The sequence below is a fragment of the Cucurbita maxima genome, unplaced genomic scaffold (assembly GCF_002738345.1).
Source record: "Cucurbita maxima cultivar Rimu unplaced genomic scaffold, Cmax_1.0 Cma_Scf00030, whole genome shotgun sequence".
In the NCBI taxonomy this organism is placed as follows: Eukaryota; Viridiplantae; Streptophyta; class Magnoliopsida; order Cucurbitales; family Cucurbitaceae; genus Cucurbita; species Cucurbita maxima.
In genome coordinates, this window is record NW_019272046.1 from 1,928,724 (window position 1) to 1,949,547 (window position 20,824).

The 20,824-nt window shown below is 38.6% G+C and overlaps 3 protein-coding genes across 3 annotated transcripts in view; 2 read left to right on the plus strand and 1 right to left on the minus strand.

Annotated features, from left to right (window-relative positions):
* Nucleotides 1-1,985: 1,985 nt before the first annotated feature.
* LOC111466278 (secreted acidic protein 1A-like) lies at nucleotides 1,986-2,626 on the plus strand. Its single transcript, XM_023110892.1, has 2 exons — nucleotides 1,986-2,350; nucleotides 2,384-2,626. The coding sequence occupies exons 1-2, from the start codon at nucleotides 2,002-2,004 to the stop codon at nucleotides 2,530-2,532; spliced, it is 498 nt and encodes a 165-aa protein (XP_022966660.1). The 5' UTR covers nucleotides 1,986-2,001; the 3' UTR covers nucleotides 2,533-2,626.
* Nucleotides 2,627-7,970: 5,344 nt separating this feature from the next.
* On the minus strand, nucleotides 7,971-15,243 carry LOC111466277 (G2/mitotic-specific cyclin S13-7-like). The gene is made up of 8 exons (XM_023110891.1): nucleotides 15,085-15,243; nucleotides 14,662-14,861; nucleotides 14,300-14,557; nucleotides 14,102-14,227; nucleotides 13,769-14,017; nucleotides 8,527-8,688; nucleotides 8,256-8,437; nucleotides 7,971-8,160 (listed from the first exon to the last, which is right to left on the minus strand). Exons 1-8 carry the CDS (start codon nucleotides 15,119-15,121, stop codon nucleotides 8,007-8,009), a joined length of 1,368 nt encoding a protein of 455 aa, XP_022966659.1. The 5' UTR covers nucleotides 15,122-15,243; the 3' UTR covers nucleotides 7,971-8,006.
* A 3,467-nt stretch (nucleotides 15,244-18,710) lies between these two features.
* Nucleotides 18,711-20,824, plus strand: part of LOC111465898 (G2/mitotic-specific cyclin S13-7-like) — a 12,265-nt gene continuing 10,151 nt past the window's right edge. Inside the window, exons 1-8 of the mRNA XM_023110352.1 lie at nucleotides 18,711-18,747; nucleotides 18,979-19,178; nucleotides 19,272-19,532; nucleotides 19,605-19,730; nucleotides 19,815-20,063; nucleotides 20,146-20,307; nucleotides 20,397-20,578; nucleotides 20,674-20,803. Coding sequence (XP_022966120.1) covers nucleotides 18,711-18,747; nucleotides 18,979-19,178; nucleotides 19,272-19,532; nucleotides 19,605-19,730; nucleotides 19,815-20,063; nucleotides 20,146-20,307; nucleotides 20,397-20,578; nucleotides 20,674-20,803 — 1,347 coding nt within the window. The remainder of the gene's footprint in view (nucleotides 18,748-18,978; nucleotides 19,179-19,271; nucleotides 19,533-19,604; nucleotides 19,731-19,814; nucleotides 20,064-20,145; nucleotides 20,308-20,396; nucleotides 20,579-20,673; nucleotides 20,804-20,824) is intronic.

Genomic DNA, 20,824 nt, shown 5'->3' on the forward strand with positions numbered 1-20,824 from the left:
GATTATGAGTTTTGACATGATAGAATCTCTCTAAATTTGGTGTTCAACAAAAATCCAATGAATGCTCCATGATATTGTGTGACCGTTTGCAATATTTACTATTGCCACACAAAAAGTGCCTTAAAATATACAATAAGGGAGGCATGGTGTGTCAGCTCTCCACCACTCCTTGGCTCTGTGGCTTAAGTGAGCTACCCCATGACACATCGTGTGTCATGGTGTGGGAGGGTGTTGTAAGATGAACATCTTGGATGTCTTCGTTTAAAAATGGGGTTTTTGAGGTGTGGATATCGCGCCGTAGCCCATGAGTCGAAGATTGGTATATGAGGTCACTCTCTGGTACAATATCTGTAAATGACTAAGCATGGACATGAAAGAGTTCATGACTCAATAATACGTGAATGGATGGATGTTTGGGATGTCCCAACAACAAATTGACTCATGGGATCGGTTCTTGATAAGCATGATTGAGTGATCAACGAGGAAAAATGACATCTTGGAACTTCAGATGGCATCACGATACATGAACCATGTTGTTGAAAACTAATATGATGAGATAAGATGCAATGTTGCATTTTGACCTTGGTTGAAGAGACAAAGAGACAAGGTCAAACCTTATGACTGCCTAGAGTAGGGGCAATGCATGCACAAGTAGTTTTTGCATGATGGCCTAGTTCAGTATATTTCCAATAGACAGAGCAAGCTAGGATCGTGAGTGGTGGTTAGAGGTATAGACTTGAGTACACCTAGAGATTTGATTAGCCCTGAGGAGCTAATCTCGAGCGTCTTGGAAATGCTGGATGAGATTTCAGCCGGTTAAATGCCTCTAAAAACTTAGTAAACCTCCATTTCACCCAAGAAAATTTAATTAGAACTTATTAGGCCACAAGTAACGTAAATAGTATCAATTTTTGGAGTCACTATGTGTGTAGAAGCGAGTCAAGAGCCCATAAACCAACGGGGAGGGAACGATGGGCTACATAAGAAGTTACTTGAGGAGCTATTACTATGTGTAGAACCAGGTTGAGAGCCCATAGACTAGCCTTGAGAGGGGACAAGGGACTACATAACTAGCTGTCTTTAAGAGATACTATTGTGTGTAGGTAGCCGGCTAAGGAGGGTTGAGAGCCTCTAAACCAGCTATGAGAGAGGATGAAGGATTACTAAATAGTTTAGCTCATGATAGGTGTCATTATCATGTGTGGCCCAAACTTAATAGAGTTTACAGAAAAATATCGTGGTAACTTTCTAGGTTAAGGACGTGATGAGAGCTCACAAGTAGGTCATTTACTGAGTATTTTTAATTCTATTAGTCCTCATGATTGCTCTTATCTAGATGTGTTCTTGGTTCATTTATGTAATCCTTTACTCAAGTATTTCATAGCCACAATCTTCCACATTGGTTCGTCTCTGATTCATATCTTACTCAGACAAGCACCACTCTGATACCATTTGTAACGCCCCATGCCTAAAATTTGGATAACGATTCAAAATCCAAATTCAACACTTGATGACCTTGGCATTAGGACATGGTCACGCTATTTACTCCTCACTTATAAAAGTGAAACCTATCTCCACAAACTAACACGAGTCCTTTTACCATGCTTTGTCCTTACTCACATGCATCTTAGGAAGGTGCATCCAACATAGAATTTCTCGAACCAAATCACGCTTAACTTAGAGTTCCTATGATTGAGCCACCGTAAAGTGGTAGATTCACATATAAAACTCGATGAGTGTTAAAACAATATTTCCGAACTCATGATCCAACCCTCATGTACATCAACTACATATTAAACAAATACAAATGGTAACCCTAGTGCATCATCTAATGTGCTCCAAAATGAAAAACTTCAAATCAAATTCATGGTGGGAGTTCCACTAAATTTCCATTGCTTAGTGCCATTGAATTCCACCAATGTCACCAACGTGTTCATATCTCTATAAATACCATACTACAACACAACATAACCACAACACATACTAAAACTTGCAACACTTATGTTTTTTTTGTTGAAAATGAAGTTGCACCTTCTTCTCTTCCTTTTACTATCTATTCTCTCCATCTCTCTTCTTCCTCTACAAGTTGATGCTAGAAGGCTCTTACTCCAAAAATACTCTAACCCCATGAAGCGAGGCAGTGATTTAGAAGCAAAGTTTCATCATGAACGTTCCAAAGTCGAAGGAGAATCAGGAGGAGTTCCTTGCGACGATGACAAAGAAGAACATGAAGGAGTTCCTAACGACGACGATAAAGGAGAATCTGAAGAGGGAGTTCCTGATGAGGAAAAAGGAGATTCCGGAGAGAATTATGAATATGATTATTCTGAAGACGAGTTTGAGAGCAAAGACAAGGACGGCGATAAAGAAGATGATGATTATTACAAAGGCGGCGACGATGGCGAAGATAATCAAGGAGATGACTCTAAAGATGGTGACAATGATAATAAAAATGGTAGTGATGGAATAGAGGTTAGCGATGAGGAAGATCCTCAAGGACATGGTGTTAATATGAAGAAAGTTGGTGACTAAAAGAACTAAATTGGTCACCAAATTTAGAGATGAAATAAGAATGAAAATCAATGAGACGAATAAAGTTGATAATTTAATCGAGTTGATTCGAAAATATATGATCACATTAAACAATCCACGATAATAGAAGATTTGAGTCTCTACCACTTTGGTAAAAAAAAAAAAAAAAGTAATATCATAATTGGTTGAATTATGTTCAAATTGATATGTATCTAAGTTAGTCGGGTATATTTTTTTTAAACGGTTGCAACCGACCTAATTTTGGTATCAATCAATGACATAAAAAATAATTTTGGAGAATATATATTTTATGTCGACACTAAGAATATTTTCTAAAACCACCACATTTAAAGGGAGGGCGGTGAATTCTCTGTTTATAATCATTTACCGAATCAAATAAGATCAAATAAATTACAAACGAAATGGGAAGAGCAATAAATAGATGCACGAAGCTAAATATCCTTTACAATACAAGATATTATTTTATAATAAAGGGTCAAATATGATATATGATAAACCATAATTGAAGGTTAAATATCCGATCAATAGTAACAAGTTGAGCGATTGGGTATGAAAACTAAAATCTCGCTTCGAGTATAATGTTATATCCAACACGATTCAGAACTTAAATTAGTATTTAGACCGAAATAATGTCATGTTCGGAGCCAACTTAAGCCTGTTTTCATGAGCACTCTTTGGTGTACACTCTACGTGGCTTCCAACATTGGGTTTGATCATGCCTATAACATAACAAAATAATGTTTTATCCTAGAATATTATTAATATTAAATAAATGTCCTAGGATACATGTGGACTCCCATAGTGCCAATTATTAAATGATTAATCATAAGATATGGGGCTCTTTAGTGTTCTCATGGTTAAAATCACCATAGTGCTAATTATAATAATCCAAGCATTAAATTTGTGATGATAATATGAGACAAAATGTAAGTTTTAGATGATAAGGTTCGAAAAAACACGAGCACGCTAGCTTAAACTATAAGTTGTTTAGATATAGTAAAACGAAATTAATTTAGATGAAAGGTATATTTTTTTACAACAATCTATGCAGTATAATAACTCATTTTTCGAGACTTGAATTTATAGACAATGTTCAAACGATGAAAAAAACTCTAGTCTAATAGTCTCCTTTGCAGTTGCACGGCTCCTACATTCTCTTATCATCGACCATTCATCTACAATCTACTGCAAAATAAAGAATAGAAAGAATGTGTGTAACACTCGTACCCGATAATATCTATTTTTTTTTTCTTTTAAATTTTAATTTGAGAGATTTTAATTTGAAAGTAGTGAATGTTGGATGATGAAAGTCTCACATCGGTTAATTTAGGGAATGGTCATGGGTTTATAATGTAAGAATACACTCTCCATTGGTATGAGACCTTTTGGGAAGCCCAAAGCAAAGCCATGAGAGCTTATGCTCAAAGTGGACAATATCATACCATTGTGGAGAGTCGTGTTCGTCTAACAGTGAAAAATAAAAGGAAGTCAAAGTCACCATCTTTTTCGTAATTATGATCATGTAAGTGATTAATGAGAGGGAGGAGGGTTTTAGAAAAACAAGTGTTCGAGGCATCCCGATCTATCCACCTAGAGGCACTTTTCAAGACGTGCATAGTGTGAAGACATGTGCTGCAACCTTGTATATTGAGGAAAAGAAATGCACTCAAGGCTCGAATATAGGATGCGGGAGTTGGAGGAGTGAATTATAAAGCGAAACGTGCCAAGTAGCGGGCGCGATTGCTCCACAAAAGGCATGTGCGCTACTGTCACGGTCATGCTTTTCTAAGGCGTGTTGTCTATGACCGCATGCTGGATGTCTTGATCATGCTTGTCTAGGACGTATTGTCCATAGCCGCATGTCTGTTCCAAACCCATTTTACATGCTTTCATCTTAGATAGGCCTTTATTGCATATTATGTCAATAGGTGGGTGGATGTATAACAGTTCACCAAAATTATGTTTACATCCGCCTAGGCTAAAATATCCCACAATGTACTATAGGAAATATGACTAGTCGTCATTTCTTCCTACCTAGGTGATATGCTATCAAAGGTGTTGTTGTTGCCTAATCGCTTTTAGTTTATAAATTTTTTTTTCTTTCAAATTGTTTTCAATATACTTTTTCGCTCATGTTTTTCAAAACATTTCTCTCAAACGTGACTCGAGGCTCGAGCATACGCCGACGTTGCCTGCAAAATCTGAATTTCTCACAGCTGACTTGTTCGCTGGATTAGAACAAGTGTTGTACAATCGTTGTCTCGTTACCAGAAGAGTGCGATTGTGACAAGTTGTATCAGAGCCGAGTCGGTTCCTTGAAAAGTAGTACAAAAATATGTCCACTGCTGTGCAAGTCTCAGGCTGACCAAATGACTGAAATCGAAAAGTAGTTACTTTCCATGAGGAAGTTCATGATAGAATGAGACTATTGGAGTCTTGCATGAACGAGATTGTCGCTAAAATCGACAGGATCGATGGAATGGCAGGCTTTCTTGAAATCATGTATGTCGGCAAATTAATGATTAGGGTCGAGGCCCTAGAAGACATGGCCACAACTATTGGTGGCTTCAAGTGTAGGGATAGCTCAACAGGCTTTGTTGTCGGAACGAAAGAACGTGTCGAGGGCTTAGACAAGTCCCAATAAACGATCTTTCAGATGGTCTAAGAGTTGTAAGGACTGAAGAGGTGGATTTAAACACTAAATTAAACGTGATCAAGGAAGTGGAGGAGAACCAAACCCCAACTAGGGGTACAGTATAATTTAACAAGATAAAGGTCCTAGAGTCCAAGCCCTTGTGGGGTACAAGATGCCAAGGCTCTAGAGAACTTTATCTTCTACCTCAAACAATACTTTTGAGTCATAAATACCGTGGTAGAAGAAGCGAAGATCGTGTTGGCAACAATGCATCTAACCGACGATGCAAAGTTGTGGTGGAGGTCCAAATACATGGACATTCAAGATGGTCAATGTATTGTGGACACTTGGACTAACATGAAACAAGAACTTTGCTCTCAATTCTTCTTAGAGAATGTCGATATAATCTCAAGAAGGAAGTTAAGAGAGTTTAGGCATACTGGCAGTATCTGAGACTACGTTAAATAGTTTTCTGGGCTTATGTTAGACATTCGTGATATGTCCGAGACAAGCAAGGTCTTAAATTTTGTTGAGGGATTGAAGTCATGGGCGAAAATTAAGCTCAACGAACAAAGAGTTCAAGACCTTTCCATGACCTATGCTACTGCCGAATGAATATTTGATCTTAGTATCGATCAACTCCAAGAGATAGGGTAGAACCAATTGTCCACAAATGATGTAAATATGAATTAATGAATCAACTCCCTCAAAGATAGGGAAGTGATAAACTGAAAGGCAGAGAAGGGGAATGTGAGTCCTCCCAACCGAGAGATAGGATTGCATGGCGAAGACCTCACAGCCTGAATAATCATAGTCAAAGTTGAGACCTAGCGTCTTGCTTTATATGCAAAGGGGGCGGTCAAGAATTTGAATGCCCACAAAAGACGACATCATACTCTTTCCATGCAAAACTCAAAGTGAATTTAGGAGTCGGGTATGAGACGATAGAAAAAAAAATGTCGTTAGCTTTGAACACCCTCAGATGGGGGACTAAAGTACTTGTCTGCTCTCTTAGAATAGAGTGGAAGAGACAGATGAGCCAGTGGAACACAATCTTATGTATGTCGAGGTCTGGGTTAATTCCAGAGTGACCAGAAACACTATTATCGACTCTGGAGCCACCCACTACTTCACATAGGAGACCGAAGCAAAACGCTTGAATATCTTTTGGCATCGAGACGTAGGAAAGATAAAGGCCATCAATTCGGCAACTTTACGTGTATTAGGAGTTGCCAACAGAACTCCAATGAAGCTAGGGACTTGGACTGAACGAATCGACTTTGTGATGGTCAAGATGGACGACTTCGATATCATGTTAGGGATGGACTTCTACTAGAACATAAAATCATTCCCATGCCCCAAGCAAAAATGCTTAGTAGTAATGGGATCCAACCTAATGATTATCAAGACAAACATTCGTTAGCTAAGAGGGGTGAAAAAGATGTGGGCACTATAGTTGAGAAAGGATCTTAGCCATAATGAACTAACGATCGCTACCATTACCATATTTGAAGAGGGAAGCTCGAGTGAGTAAACCCCAACAGAAGCCTCGCAATCGATACAAAAATATCGTGATGTGAGGCAAGGAAATGAGACAAATATGATATAAACTATCGTGATGTGAGACAACAGAAGCCTCGCAATCGATTCAAACTAGCATACGTTGCACTAAATTCTAACAGAGATCGCCAGCACAAAAGAGTGTCACACGACTACGTTGAGCGCTGAGTTGCCAACATTTGGGTGTAATAGCCAAAATAATAATAATAATAATAATAATTAAATGAAAAGAAGATTGTTTAAAAAAACTCTCCCCAGTTCTCTCTACTAATCTGTCATCCTTATCCCCAATTGGTTAATAAATATTTGTGAACAGAATTAAATTGATAAGAATCAATTAAATTAAACCATTAAGAATCAATTAAAAATTGAGACTATACATTAACAAAATTAAAATGTTAAGAATCAATTAAATAAAACCATTAGAATCTTCTTTGCCGGGTTGGTTTCACTTCTGCGAACGACCTCTCAAAGGTCACTTGTCTTTGTTTCATCCCTCATTGTGTTGAGTCATGGACTAATCACGACACAAAAAAAAAAACTTACTCACTAATAATTTTAAGAAATCTCTAATGTAGAAAATTAAACAAAGTATACTAAAAATTTCAAGAAATCAAACAACGATACTATATGATTTGGATTTGTTTTGGAATAAAAAGGTAAATATGGTGAAAGGTTATTTAGAGACACTCACTAGTATCTATTTCTAAAACATCTAAATTTTTTTATCTAAATCTTTTCTTAAAATATTTAATATCTTTATTCTAAAATAAAGATATTATTTATTAAAAAATTCGTAATAATTATTCGACTTTGGATCCATCCTATTGTATCATATCATGCCTAACAAACTGAACATATATATAAGAGAAAACACGTAGGGATATTGAACATATATAAGAGAAAATACATACGATTATTTGAGAATGATATGATATTATATTATGTTAGCAATTTTCTAACAACAAGTGACATAAGAAGATGGTTGATTACGGTTAAAGATTAGCAATTTATCATATATATTATATTTGATATTTTATTATAAGGCAAATATCTAATATTTGTCTTATTATCCTAAGTATTTTTCTATTTATTTTTATTTACATTTATTACTATTTCCATAAATATTTTTCTATTTATTGTTATTTCTATTTATTACTATTATAATTTATTTGTTTATAAATAAGATAACTTTCACACCATTTACTTGACGCAACAAGAGATCATCATATTCAATTCTTTTCAACCAAATGTTTCATCAATGACCATTAGGAGGCACCACCAAGGGAGCTTTGGGTGGCTGAAGTAACGCCACCGCTCCCCTCTCGGAGCTGGAGTATTTTCTGTATATTACTTGAAGCTTGTTCTTGCTTGCTGCTCCATGGAATCCCACCAAATGCTTTGCACAATCACTGTGGTTCACATATAACAACAACAACACAATTAGTTTGACGCCTTATAATCAATCACACAGCAAACACACACACAATCTTTTCAATTCACGTACATTAGTTGAGGCTCTGTGAAGCCAGTGTGCAGTTTGAGGGTCTCGTCCCAACCAGGGGCTTTCTTCAGCGTGCATCGAGCGGCGTAGACTGCCGAGGCGGCAATCATTGATGGGCTGTACATTATTGAGGTGTTGTAATGCATTATACCAAGTTCTGCCAGAAAATATACCAGATTTTCCATCTGCACCAAGTTTCATGTTCATATATACTCAGTTTTATATTTGTAAAACAAGGAAGGGATCAAGCATTCATTCATTCATTGTTACGAACCTCGTGATCGGAGTCCTTCGACGCCTTGATGAATCGAGCGAGGAAAACATAGGGAGTAGGCAAAGTCATGGTCCATTCAAGCTTCCCAAGTATCCTTTTCTCCATCATTAGTATCTGTTCATTCGTGTACGCTCTGTCTGAAAGGCACACGAAGTCGTTTACCTGCAAAAAAGATGCCATGCTATGTTAGGACACCTGTTGAACACAACTCACTGTGGGAAACACTCGCTCTCTTTATTAAGACCAATCGAGAAGAGAATACAAGACACTCTGTAGAATACTTCTGCTTTTTATTGTTTTTAGATTTCTTGGATGAATAACCTAGGTAGGGTGGGGGTATTTATACTAAGAGTAAACAATCTATATTTAACCAATCTAAATCTAGACCTAACCGATTTGAATCTAGACCTAACAAATTGAATCTTTCTCCTAAAATATCTACATCTCTTTCTCCTAAAATCTCTACTAAAATAAATATACTGGGCTCGTACAATTAGGCTTGACTCTATTGGGCTAGTACAATTATTGGGCTTGACTCTATTGGGCTAGTGATGATATTTCAACACTCCCCCTCAGCACTAGTCCTCATTCGCTGCATCATGTTGAGCTGACAGCGAAAGCTCTCATGTTTGCTAGTATTCAACCCTTTTGTAAACAAGTCTGCCACTTGGTCATCTGTCTTGATCTGCTGCATCTCAATTTCTTCCTTTAGGACCTTCTCTCTAATGAAATGGTAGTGCACCTCCACATGCTTTGTTCTAGCATGAAACACTGGATTTTCTGCAAGGCGAATCGCAGATTGGTTGTCGCAAAGAAGTGATATTGGATAGTCAATTTTCTGGTGCAAATCTTCCATCAAGAGTTTTAGCCATGTACTTTCCTGGGCTGCTCCAGCCGCTGCTCTATACTCTGCTTCTGTAGTTGATAATGATACTGTTGGTTGTCTCTTGCTACACCAAGAAATTGTTCCCGAACCAAACTTGAACACATACCCAGTGGTTGACCTCCGAGTATCGTGGTCTCCTGCATAGTCAGCATCACAGTATCCAACTAGCTTGCAGTCTTTGCTTCTTTTGTACAAAAGACCATAGTCGATTGTACCTTTGATATATCTCAAGATCCGTCGAGCTGCATCCAGATGAGGCTTCTTTGGACTTTGCATGTATCGACTCATAACCCCAACTGCATACGAGATATCAGGTCGAGTTAAAGTTAGGTAGATAAGACTACCTACTAGTTGTCGGTACGTTGTTTCATCGTTCAACTCTTTGCCTTCATGTGCACAAATCTTGGCATTTATCTCCATCGGTGTTGAAACTTGCTTGCACTCTAACATGTTGAACTTCTGAAGCATGTCTCTGGTATACTTTTGTTGGCAGAGAAACAGTCCTTCATCTGTGCGATCAACTTCTAGGCCTAAGAAGTGTTTAAGCTCTCCTAGCTCTTTCATCTGAAAGCGTATTGATAAATTTTCTCTTGTTTGATAAATTTCTCTTTCATCGTCCCCGGTGATAATCAAATCGTCCACGTAGACCAACACAATTGTCAAATTTCCTTCTCTTTCTTTGATGAATAGGCTTGAGTCTGCATGCGCAACTGAATAACCACTTTGGGTAAGAAATTCAGCAATCTTACCATACCAAGCTCTCGGTGCTTGTTTCAGTCCATAAAGAGCTTTTCTAAGCTTGCATACATAATTAGGATTAGCTGCACTCTCAAATCCCTTTGGTTGGTTCATATAAATCTCCCTGTCTAGCTCTCCGTGCAAGAAGGCATTCTTCACATCCATTTGCCACAGTTTCCAATCTTTACTTGCTGCGAGTGCTAGCAGAACTCGTACGGTAGTAATCTTTGCCACTGGACTGAATGTTTCATCATAATCTAGTCCATATTGTTGAGAAAATCCTCGAGCCACGAGTCGAGCCTTGTATCTCTCGATTGATCCATCCGGTCGACGCTTTATTTTATAGACCCACTTGCAAGAGACGGGTTTGATATCTCCTAGTCTTGGCACTAGTTCCCAAGTTTGATTATGCTCCAAGGCTATAATTTCTTCCTCCATCGCTTTCTGCCAAACCGAGTTTTGTGATGCTTCTTCATATGTCTCTGGTTCGTAAACTCTATCTTCTACAATAGCTGCATTTGCATACTTAGGATTTGGCCTTCGGATTCTATTTGATCGCCTAAGTTGTTGATGTGTTGTTTCATTTTTATCAGATTCGCTTGATTGAGTCACCTCCTGCTTGTCAATATCAATGTCGCTTGGACTTTCAGATGCATCGAAATTTGATTGAATTTGTGTAGTTTGCTCCCCCAGCTTCTGTTGTAGAATTTCTTCAATGTTTGAATCTGATAAGACTTTCTTCTCCGAGGACCACCATGTAGATGCTTCATCAAAAACTACATCTCTTGATGTATAGTATTTTCCACTTGTTGGATCACAGCACCTCCATCCTTTTCTTTGATTGTCGTATCCAACAAATACACACTTGACTGCTTTCTTGTCAAACTTGCTACGTAGATGGTCAGGCACAAATACATAGCAAACACAGCCAAATACTCGGAAGTAACTAATTGTAGGTTTCATATCCCATAGTATCTCAAATGGTGAGACGAACCCTAGCTTTGGTTGAGGAAGCTTGTTGATCACATGGGCAGCAGTTCGCATAGCTTCAGCCCAAAATCTTCCTGGAACGTTCTTTGCGTGTAACATGCTTCGACAGGTTTCTGCAAGGTGTCGATTCTTTCTTTCTGCTACACCATTTTGTTGTGGCGTGTTGGCACATGTAAATTGACGTCGTATCCCACACTCGTGTAAATATTGATCGAACTCATCTGACGTGTATTCTCCGCCATTGTCTGAACGTAGACAACGAATCTTCGCTCCTACTTCTCCTTCGACCATCATCTTGAATTCTTGAAACTTTGAGAACGTGTCAGACTTTTCTTTCATAAAGAAAATCCACACATATCTTGAGTAGTCGTCAATAAATGTCACCATATACCGCATTCCGCTGATCGATGCTTGTTTGACTGGGCCGAACAAATCAGAGTGAACTAACTCTAATGGTTTCTTTGCTTTGAAACTTGACTCTTTGTATGGTAATTGATGAGCTTTACCATACTGACATCCAGCGCAGACAACGTCTGTTTTGACTTCCAGTTGTGGTAGACCTTTGAGCATAGATTTCTCCATAATCAGCTTCAACTTATGGTAGCTAATATGTCCCAATCTTGCATGCCATAGATCTGTCGTCTCATTCTTTCGGGTCTTGTCAACATAGGCAGACTCTGCAGATAGAACGTAGACAGACTCCACTCTTCGTCCTTCTATCGTCGGCTTTCCTATTATCTTAACATCTTGATAAACTTTTACATCTTCTGGCCCAAACAAGACATAGCTTCCTGATGTTGTTAGTTGTGACACTGACAACAAGTTCTTCTTTATACCCGGTACATGATAAACATTATGTAGCGACACTGTATCAGACTTATTGCCAGGCATGATTGTCGTATTGCCGATTTGAGCAATTGATAACTGTGTGTTATTTGCTGTACGTACCATACGACTTCCTTTGTACTCTTTCTTGTCTTGCAATTTTCTCTGATCGCCAGTCATGTGATTTGAACATCCTGAATCAACGATCCAGTCATTCTCATAGTTGATATGGTCTTCCATTGTCGCCATGAGTGCTAGCTCGTCTTCTTCTATGGGACATAGTACCTCTGCATCCCATTCATCTTCTATCTTCTTTTTGGATATTGCCACATTGTTTTCAATGGTCTTTTTCCTGGACCAACAATCTCTAGACATATGGCCCTTTTTCCCGCAGTTATAGCAAATACCACCAAATCTCGTTCTTTGAAAACTCTTGTTGTCGTTCTTCTGAGCTCTCTCAGGTTGTGCAATCCCTTGGTGGCTTCTTCTTTTGTCACCATTGTATCCACGTCTGGTAGACGGCCTATTATTGCTCTGACTTTCACTCGTGTAGAGTGCTTCTTCACCCTTCAACGTGAAGCCTCCCATTTGTTTAGCCATGGCTTCTTGGCTGGCTAACAAATTTTCGAACTCTACCAGTGATGGTTGAGTGGGCCATCCTTGTACAGCAGCAATGAAGCTTCGATATTCTGGTCGCAATCCGTGGATTATAATCCTCTTCATTCGAGATTCTACAATGGCGGACTTTGGGTCTAGTTCAGTAATCTCCCGACAGATCGATTTGACCTTGTGGAAGTACTGAGCAATCGTCATATCACGTTGTGAAATTGACAACAACTCATTCTCCAGAAGTTGTAGTCTCGTATCATTCTTCTTTGAGAACAACATCACGAATGTGTCCCATGCTTCTTTCGGTGTCTTGTCATCCCAAATATGTTCTAACATCTCTTCTCCGATGGTGGTCTTCAAGGCAAACATTGCTTTGCCTGCTTTGATTCTCCATTTGCGCAAGGCGTCGTTAGAATCCTCCTCTGGCGGCGTAGTTTCACACCCGCCAACGATCTCCCAAAGATCCTGTCCTTGTAAATAGGACATCATGCATGTTGCCCACGTGTTGTAGTTGTTGTTGTTGAGTTTCTTAATTCCTCCAACGATTTGGAAATCACTCATCGTGTTGGCCATACCTCAGTAATACCAAACAAGTTCTTTTGACACAAGACTTGCAGAGTCACAGACTTCTCACGACACAAAAGAAACTCACTCACCACTAATCTCAAGAAATCGTTTCTGATGTGGAAGATCAGGCAGAGCTGCAACCACAGAGCATACTAAGGATTCCAAGAGATCAGATAACCTACACTAACCTCGCTCTGATACCAAATGTTGAACACAACTCACTGTGGGAAACACTCGCTCTCTTTATTAAGACCAATCGAGAAGAGAATACAAGACACTCTGTAGAATACTTCTGCTTTTTATTGTTTTTAGATTTCTTGGATGAATAACCTAGGTAGGGTGGGGGTATTTATACTAAGAGTAAACAATCTATATTTAACCAATCTAAATCTAGACCTAACCGATTTGAATCTAGACCTAACAAATTGAATCTTTCTCCTAAAATATCTACATCTCTTTCTCCTAAAATCTCTACTAAAATAAATATACTGGGCTCGTACAATTAGGCTTGACTCTATTGGGCTAGTACAATTATTGGGCTTGACTCTATTGGGCTAGTGATGATATTTCAACAACACCCACCTCTAGTAGTTATTGCTCTTAACAAATGTCGAATTTTACGCATACCTCCGGCGCCCAGATCTCCTCGTATTTGGAGGCTATGAGCATTGCCCCAATACCCAACAACTGCAATTCCCTTCTTGGAACTGCCTTCCTCGCAAGGAAGCGATCAATTATGTTGATGGTGAGGTAGAATGTTTCAGGGGAAAGCTCGAACTTGTTGTGGACATCAACTAACCAATCCACCAATATTGCTCTCATTGAAGTGTTTATCTCCGGTTGTGAGTCCATATAGTCATGAGGCCTACTCTCATTCTTCAAACAAACAGAGACTCATCAGTGAAATTATATTGGAGGGGCCGACTCGTATGAACCAAAAATGAATACAATAATGCATACCTCAACTTCCTTATAGAACTTATAAATGTCCTCAACATATTCCACTTCTGCCAACTCATTTCCAACATCTGCTGCGTCAATGTCAAATATCCGTTCCTTTGGTTTCTTGGTTACTCCACAAGCAGCCTAAATGAAAAAAATGATCCAATTATTAAGAGAATCACAACCAACAATGACTTTCAATGTCAAAAATTGTACCTTGCTTCTAGCCGTCAGGACTGCGGAGAGAGTCTGTGCCTTCTTCTTTGAGACCCCTTCTTCCTTTTTCTTGTTACCACATTTCACTTCCTTGCCCCGATCTTGTTCGACCTTATCCGGGCTTATCTCAATCACCTCCGCTTTCGGTTTGGAAACAACCTTCTTTGTTGCTGCCTTGGGAGCTCCTGGTTTCTTAACGGCCACAACACCACCATCAAGAATAGGAGCAGCCCCATCTACACTGACAGGCACTAATTTCTGCATTACAAAAATAGATTCATAGATCCAAACACGTTACAGTGCCGAGATAAAAAACAAGAAAGACTAGTACAAAATCGGATGAATGATATATATGAGGAGACCTTATTATTTTCAGCTTTTGCAGCAGCTTGGGCATTGGCAAGCAACTGAGCACAGAAACTCCTTGTAACAGGGCGATTTGCCTTTGCGTCATTTCCTCGAACGGTTACCAGATTCCCAATATCACCCAATGCTCTGCGGTTCCTCGCATCCACCGCCGCCCCGCCCTTCACCTGCTTTCCTCCCCCGATGGCTTCATCACCTTACCCCATAAAAAAAATACAATTCAATACAAAAGAAACAGAAAGAACATGAAGAAATATGCCAGAGACTTCTCCTCAATCCTTATTTTACTGAAATGCCATAGAAAATTCAACCCAAGAACACGGATTACAGATCTTACAAACACGAAGCGACTTGGAGTTCGAATCCTCAAAATACTAATCAGAAATTTAAGTTCAGAAGAAACCCAGAAAAAATTGCACCTCTGATTTGTTGGGGAACTACTGTTCTTGAAGCCATTTTTAAAATCTTCAAAGGAGAAAGAGAAACAAACACAAATCGAAACCCGTTTTTCTTCTTCTGAAAGTATTCTTGAGGTCTCCTCTCCCTCTCTCTCTCACTCTCTCTCTAATATGAAAATGAATCCATTCGGAAGCAATGAGAGAAGCTTTTTGAAGCTGCAGGCAGACGCTTCTAACGGTCGGATGAGTTTTACATCCTGGCCGTTGGATCTTTCATAATCCCACGGCGTTGGTTGTCGGGAAAGATAGCCGTTGGAGTTTTAGAACCTCCAAGGGGTCTAAGTAAAATGAAAATATATTCAATTAATTATAATGAAGAAATCTCAAGGACCAAAATAATGAAAGAAATTGTTAGATTTTCTTTAAATAAAATATTCAAAAATAGAAAATTGTAAAGACGCCCTTGAACTAATTGGTAATTGCGCTTTAGTTTCTCCACGACATTTGTAGTCTAGATTTTATTTTCGAATGAGCCTATTAGAGAAACGTTTCTAAATGAGCCTACTAGAGAATCTTCTCGATATCTTTTAGATAAAATTACTAAATTGTCCTCAAATTTTAATAGGACCTATAGGAGGCTGACACCTAGGCATTCAAAGGTGGAATTTGCAACCTCGAGTCCAGACAAGGCCACAAATGGAGCTAATTTTTTGGACAATCATTTGGGACAAAAAAACGCAGTTGGATGGACCTTCAATAAATAATAAGTTTAGAGTTGGGAGTTTTTGAGTTTCGTATTTTTGAATTTCATCTAAATTTGAGAGTGATAGTAGATTATTTGATTCCAAACTTGATATTGTCTTTTTTTGTGTTTCGTTCTCTTCCCCAACCAATGTCTTCCCCAATTCTGTCCATCACAGCCAAACTGAGGTAGAACTATTTTCGATTTGAGCTCTCCACACAAATTCGTCCAATCACACTTAGTCCAATGAGTTTCAATGTCATTAAGGAATCTTTCATTAGAAGACTTCAAAGAGCACGAGGTTGGTCCCTTTCTCTACTACTTTGTAGAAGAAATCGAGTTTAGAAGCTTAATCTACGTTAGAAAGTAATTTTTAGAGGTATAGAACCACTCAAATCGTCTTCTTGCTTGCACTTCATTTTTAGAGGAAGAAGATGATGACGTGATCAGTTCAATTAAGTCGACCACATCACCTCTAAATTACACCTCATTTTATTTATTTTTATTCAATTAAGCCTCAATCGAACCATTTCTCATCGATTTCTTTTTGCTTCTATAAAATACTCTCTAATAGTCCTACACAAGAAAATTGAAGCTGACGAATATCATCGAGCAAGTAGTTTTACTTCGAATCGATTGGAAATGAACATGAACTTTATTTATTTATTTATTTATTTGTTAGAATGTACTCATAATAAACTATTTAATTATTTTGATTATTTTATTTATAATGTTATCCATTTTATGAGAATTGAAGGCTATTAATTTAATCTTGAACCGTGTAGTTGACATATAGGAGGATCATGTTCAAGTAATAACCTAAAGGGTCTATAATATATGGATGAGGTTGGGTACCTTATCTCGGTAACACTATTAATACCCCATTTTGTAATTGTTATAAATGATTTAATTCAAATCATTGATATGAATACATGTGAGTAGGGGGATCCTATAAATATTTAATATTTGTTTATCAATTTATTAATTGAGAAGATTAATATTTGACTAGATGATCGACTCAATCTTAATCCTGAGTGAGTTATGGACTCCTATATGTGAGGCTTGTCCTTTGATTAACATGAGTGAAAATAGTTTTGTAGCCAATTGAATATGCATTTAGGGACAGAGAGTTGGGAACATAATTTCACGAGATGAAATTCACTCATTTCCATAAAATGTATTTATGTTTTGTTTTAAACATGAATTTTTATTTATAGATATTTTTACAAGTTAGTCGTGACCGGACGTGAAAAATCAGGTCATGACACATATAGACTTTAAGTTTGCAATGGGATACAAGACGTTATTGAAGTGTGGTCGAAAGGAAAAATGGAGCTCACACTCTATCGAATTGTTTTAGATTCTGAAACGGTTTGAATTACTAGCTAATCATTTGGTCCTACCACCTTCGCTCTTGCAAATTCATAATGTTATTTTACGTATCTATGTTGCATAAATATATGACAAATCCTTCTAACATAATCCATTATTAACGGTTGTATATACACGAAAGCTTGAGTTACGAAAAAAAGCCTGTGCAAATTCTTAGAAGGGACGTGAGGACATTGTGTAGTTAAAAAATAGCACTTATCAAGATTTTTTTGGTAGAATCAATCAATTAAAGTAGGTAACATGAGAACAAAAGGATGAAACTACCGTGCACCTAATTTTTTTTGTAACCGTCCAAACCCACCAGTAGCAGATATTGTCTTATTTGAGTTTTTTTTTGTTTAAAACGTGTCTGCTAGGGAGAGGTTTCCACACCCTAAAAAATGTTTCATTCTCCTCCCCAACTGATGTGGGATCTCACAATCCATCCACTTCGGGGCTTAGCGTCCTCGTTGACATTTGTTTCCTTCTCCTATCAATACGGGACCCCAATCCACCCTCCTACAGGGCCCAACATCCTTGCTAACACACCGTCTCGCGTCCACCCCTCTTCTATCTTAGCCTCCTCCCTAACACATCGCCCGGTGTTTGGCTCTAATACCATTTGTAATAGCCCAAGCCCACTGCTAATAAACATTGTCCTCTTTGAGTTTTCACTTTCGGGCTTTCCCTCAAGGTCTTTAAAACGCGTCTGCGGGAGAGAGATTTCCACACCCTAAAGAATGTTTCCTTCCCCTCTCCAACCAATGTGGGATCTCACACTAACTTTAGTAAGAAGTTACTCGACATCTTTCAATACTCAACCTTTTCAAAAAAAAATAAAAAAAATAAAAAATATTTACAAGTAAAGGCAAGGGCGTATAGGACAGTGACCGAGATCAACTAGTGGTTATACCATGAGGTCTATGTCACCCTATTTTGTACTCTCGGACATTAAGAAGTTCATGTAATTTTTAACTATATCTATCTTCAATAATAATCAATAATATATATATATATAAATATTGGTTGGAGAGGACATACAATTTTCATCTAAACTTAAATAAATTCATAATTCAATTTGAAAAAGTTGTCTCAATTGTGATGACGTGAAATAGTGATTTTTTTTTTTATCAAATATAAAATAAAAAAAACTCGGAGACATATTAATTATTATAAAATTTAAAAAATTACGACCAAATGAACATACATTTTAAGATTAAGAGAAAATAAATACAAAACTTCGAAAAGGGAAAGGAATAAACTTGTAATGGTAGTTTTTAAAGCTCCAACGGCTATCTTTCCCAACAACCAAAGCCGTGGGATCATTGAAAGATCCAACGGCCAGGATTTCAAACTCATCCGACCGTTAGAAGCGTCCGCCTGTAGCTTCAAAAAGCTTCTCATTCCAACGCTTTGCTTCCGAATGAATTGATTTTCATATTAGAGAGAGAGAGAGAGAGAGAGAGAGAGAGAGGGAGAGAGGAGACCTCAAGAATACTTCCAGAAGAAGAAAAAAGGGTTTTGATTTCAAACAATGGCTTCAAGAGCAGTAGTTCCCCAACAAATCAGAGGTACACTTTTTTCTGGGTTTCTTCTGAACTTAAATTTCGATTAGTATTATCATGATTCGAACCCCAAATCGCTTCAAATACGAACAATTCTGCCCTGTTCTGTACTTCCCATGGTGTTACTTCCTGTATTGTGCCGATTTGTTTGTGCTTCTCTTTCACGGGGTCTTGTATTTTTTTTCGTTTTCTTTCTGATTCTTTTGTATTGATTGGTATTTGTTTTCATGGGGGAAGGCGAGGTGGAGATCGGCAGAGGGAAGCAGGGGAAGGGTGGTGCAGCGGCGGGTGCCAGGAGCCGCCGAGCATTGGGTGATATTGGGAATCTGGTAACTGTTCGAGGAATTGACGCAAAGGTTAATCGCCCTATTACAAGGAGTTTCTGCGCTCAGATGCTTGCTAATGCCCAAGCGGCTGCAAAAGCTGAAAATAATAAGGTCTCCTCATAATCCTTCATCGGATATATTGGCCTACTCTTCTTCATCGTTTCTCAGGTTTGTGAAGATCTTTGGTTTTCTTTTGTAATCCAGAAACAAGTGCCTGTTAGTGTAGATGGGGCTGCTCCCATTCTTGATGGTGGGGTTGTGGCTGTTAAGAAAGCAGGAGCTCCCAAGGCAGCACCCAAGAAAGTTGTTTCCAAACCGAAAGCCGAGGTGATCGAGATAAGCCCGGATACGGTCGAAAAAGATCGGGGCAAGGAAGTGAAATGTGGTAACAAGAAAAAGGAAGGAGAAGGGGTCTCAAAGAAGAAGGCACAGACTCTCACCGCAGTCATGACGGCTAGAAGCAAGGTACAATTTTTGACATTGAAAGTCATTGTTGGTTGTGATTCTCTTAATAATTGGATCATTTTTTTCATTTAGGCTGCTTGTGGAGTAACCAAGAAACCAAAGGAACAGATATTTGACATTGACGCAGCAGATGTTGGAAATGAGTTGGCAGAAGTGGAATATGTTGAGGACATTTATAAGTTCTATAAGGAAGTTGAGGTATGCATTATTGTATTCATTTTTGGTTCATACGAGTCGGCCCCTCCAATATAATTTCACTGATGTGTCTCTGTTTGTTTGAAGAATGAGAGTAGGCCTCATGACTATATGGACTCACAACCAGAGATAAACACTTCAATGAGAGCAATATTGGTGGATTGGTTAGTTGATGTCCACAACAAGTTCGAGCTTTCCCCTGAAACATTCTACCTCATCATCAACATAATTGATCGCTTCCTTGCGAGGAAGGCAGTTCCAAGAAGGGAATTGCAGTTGTTGGGTATTGGGGCAATGCTCATAGCCTCCAAATACGAGGAGATCTGGGCGCCAGAGGTATGCGTAAAATTCGACATTTGTTAAGAGCAATAACTACTAGAGGTGGGTGTCCTAACATAACATGGCATCTTTTTTGCAGGTAAACGACTTCGTGTGCCTTTCAGATAGAGCGTACACGAATGAACAGATACTAATGATGGAGAAAAGGATACTTGGGAAGCTTGAATGGACCATGACTTTGCCTACTCCCTATGTTTTCCTCGCTCGATTCATCAAGGCGTCGAAGGACTCCGATCACGAGGTTCGTAACAATGAATGAATGAATGCTTGATCCCTTCCTTGTTTTACAAATATAAAACTGAGTATATATGAACATGAAACTTGGTGCAGATGGAAAATCTGGTATATTTTCTGGCAGAACTTGGTATAATGCATTACAACACCTCAATAATGTACAGCCCATCAATGATTGCCGCCTCGGCAGTCTACGCCGCTCGATGCACGCTGAAGAAAGCCCCTGGTTGGGACGAGACCCTCAAACTGCACACTGGCTTCACAGAGCCTCAACTAATGTACGTGAATTGAAAAGATTGTATGTGTTTGTTGTGTGATTGATTATAAGGCGTCAACTAATTGTGCTATTGTTGTTGTTATATGTGAACCACAGTGATTGTGCAAAGCATTTGGTGGGATTCCATGGAGCAGCAAGCAAGAACAAGCTTCAAGTAATATACAGAAAGTACTCCAGCTCCGAGAGGGGAGCGGTGGCGTTACTTCAGCCACCCAAAGCTCTCTTGGTGGTGCCTCCTAATGGTCAT

What these genes read in the sequence shown, in the direction of transcription:
- LOC111466278 (XM_023110892.1), top strand. Translation starts at nt 2,002, where the DNA reads ATGTTTTTTTTGTTGAAAATGAAGTTGCACCTTCTTCTCTTCCTTTTA. An exon ending in AGACGAGTTTGAGAGCAAAG is followed by an intron (nt 2,351 to 2,383) that starts ACAAGGACGGCG and finishes ATGATGATTATT; the next exon opens with ACAAAGGCGGCGACGATGGC.
- LOC111466277 (XM_023110891.1), bottom strand. Translation starts at nt 15,121, where the DNA reads ATGGCTTCAAGAACAGTAGTTCCCCAACAAATCAGAG. An exon ending in AGTTCTATAAGGAAGTTGAG is followed by an intron (nt 14,018 to 14,101) that starts GTATGCATTATT and finishes GTTTGTTTGAAG; the next exon opens with AATGAGAGTAGGCCTCATGA. An exon ending in TTCACAGAGCCTCAACTAAT is followed by an intron (nt 8,161 to 8,255) that starts GTACGTGAATTG and finishes TGTGAACCACAG; the next exon opens with TGATTGTGCAAAGCATTTGG.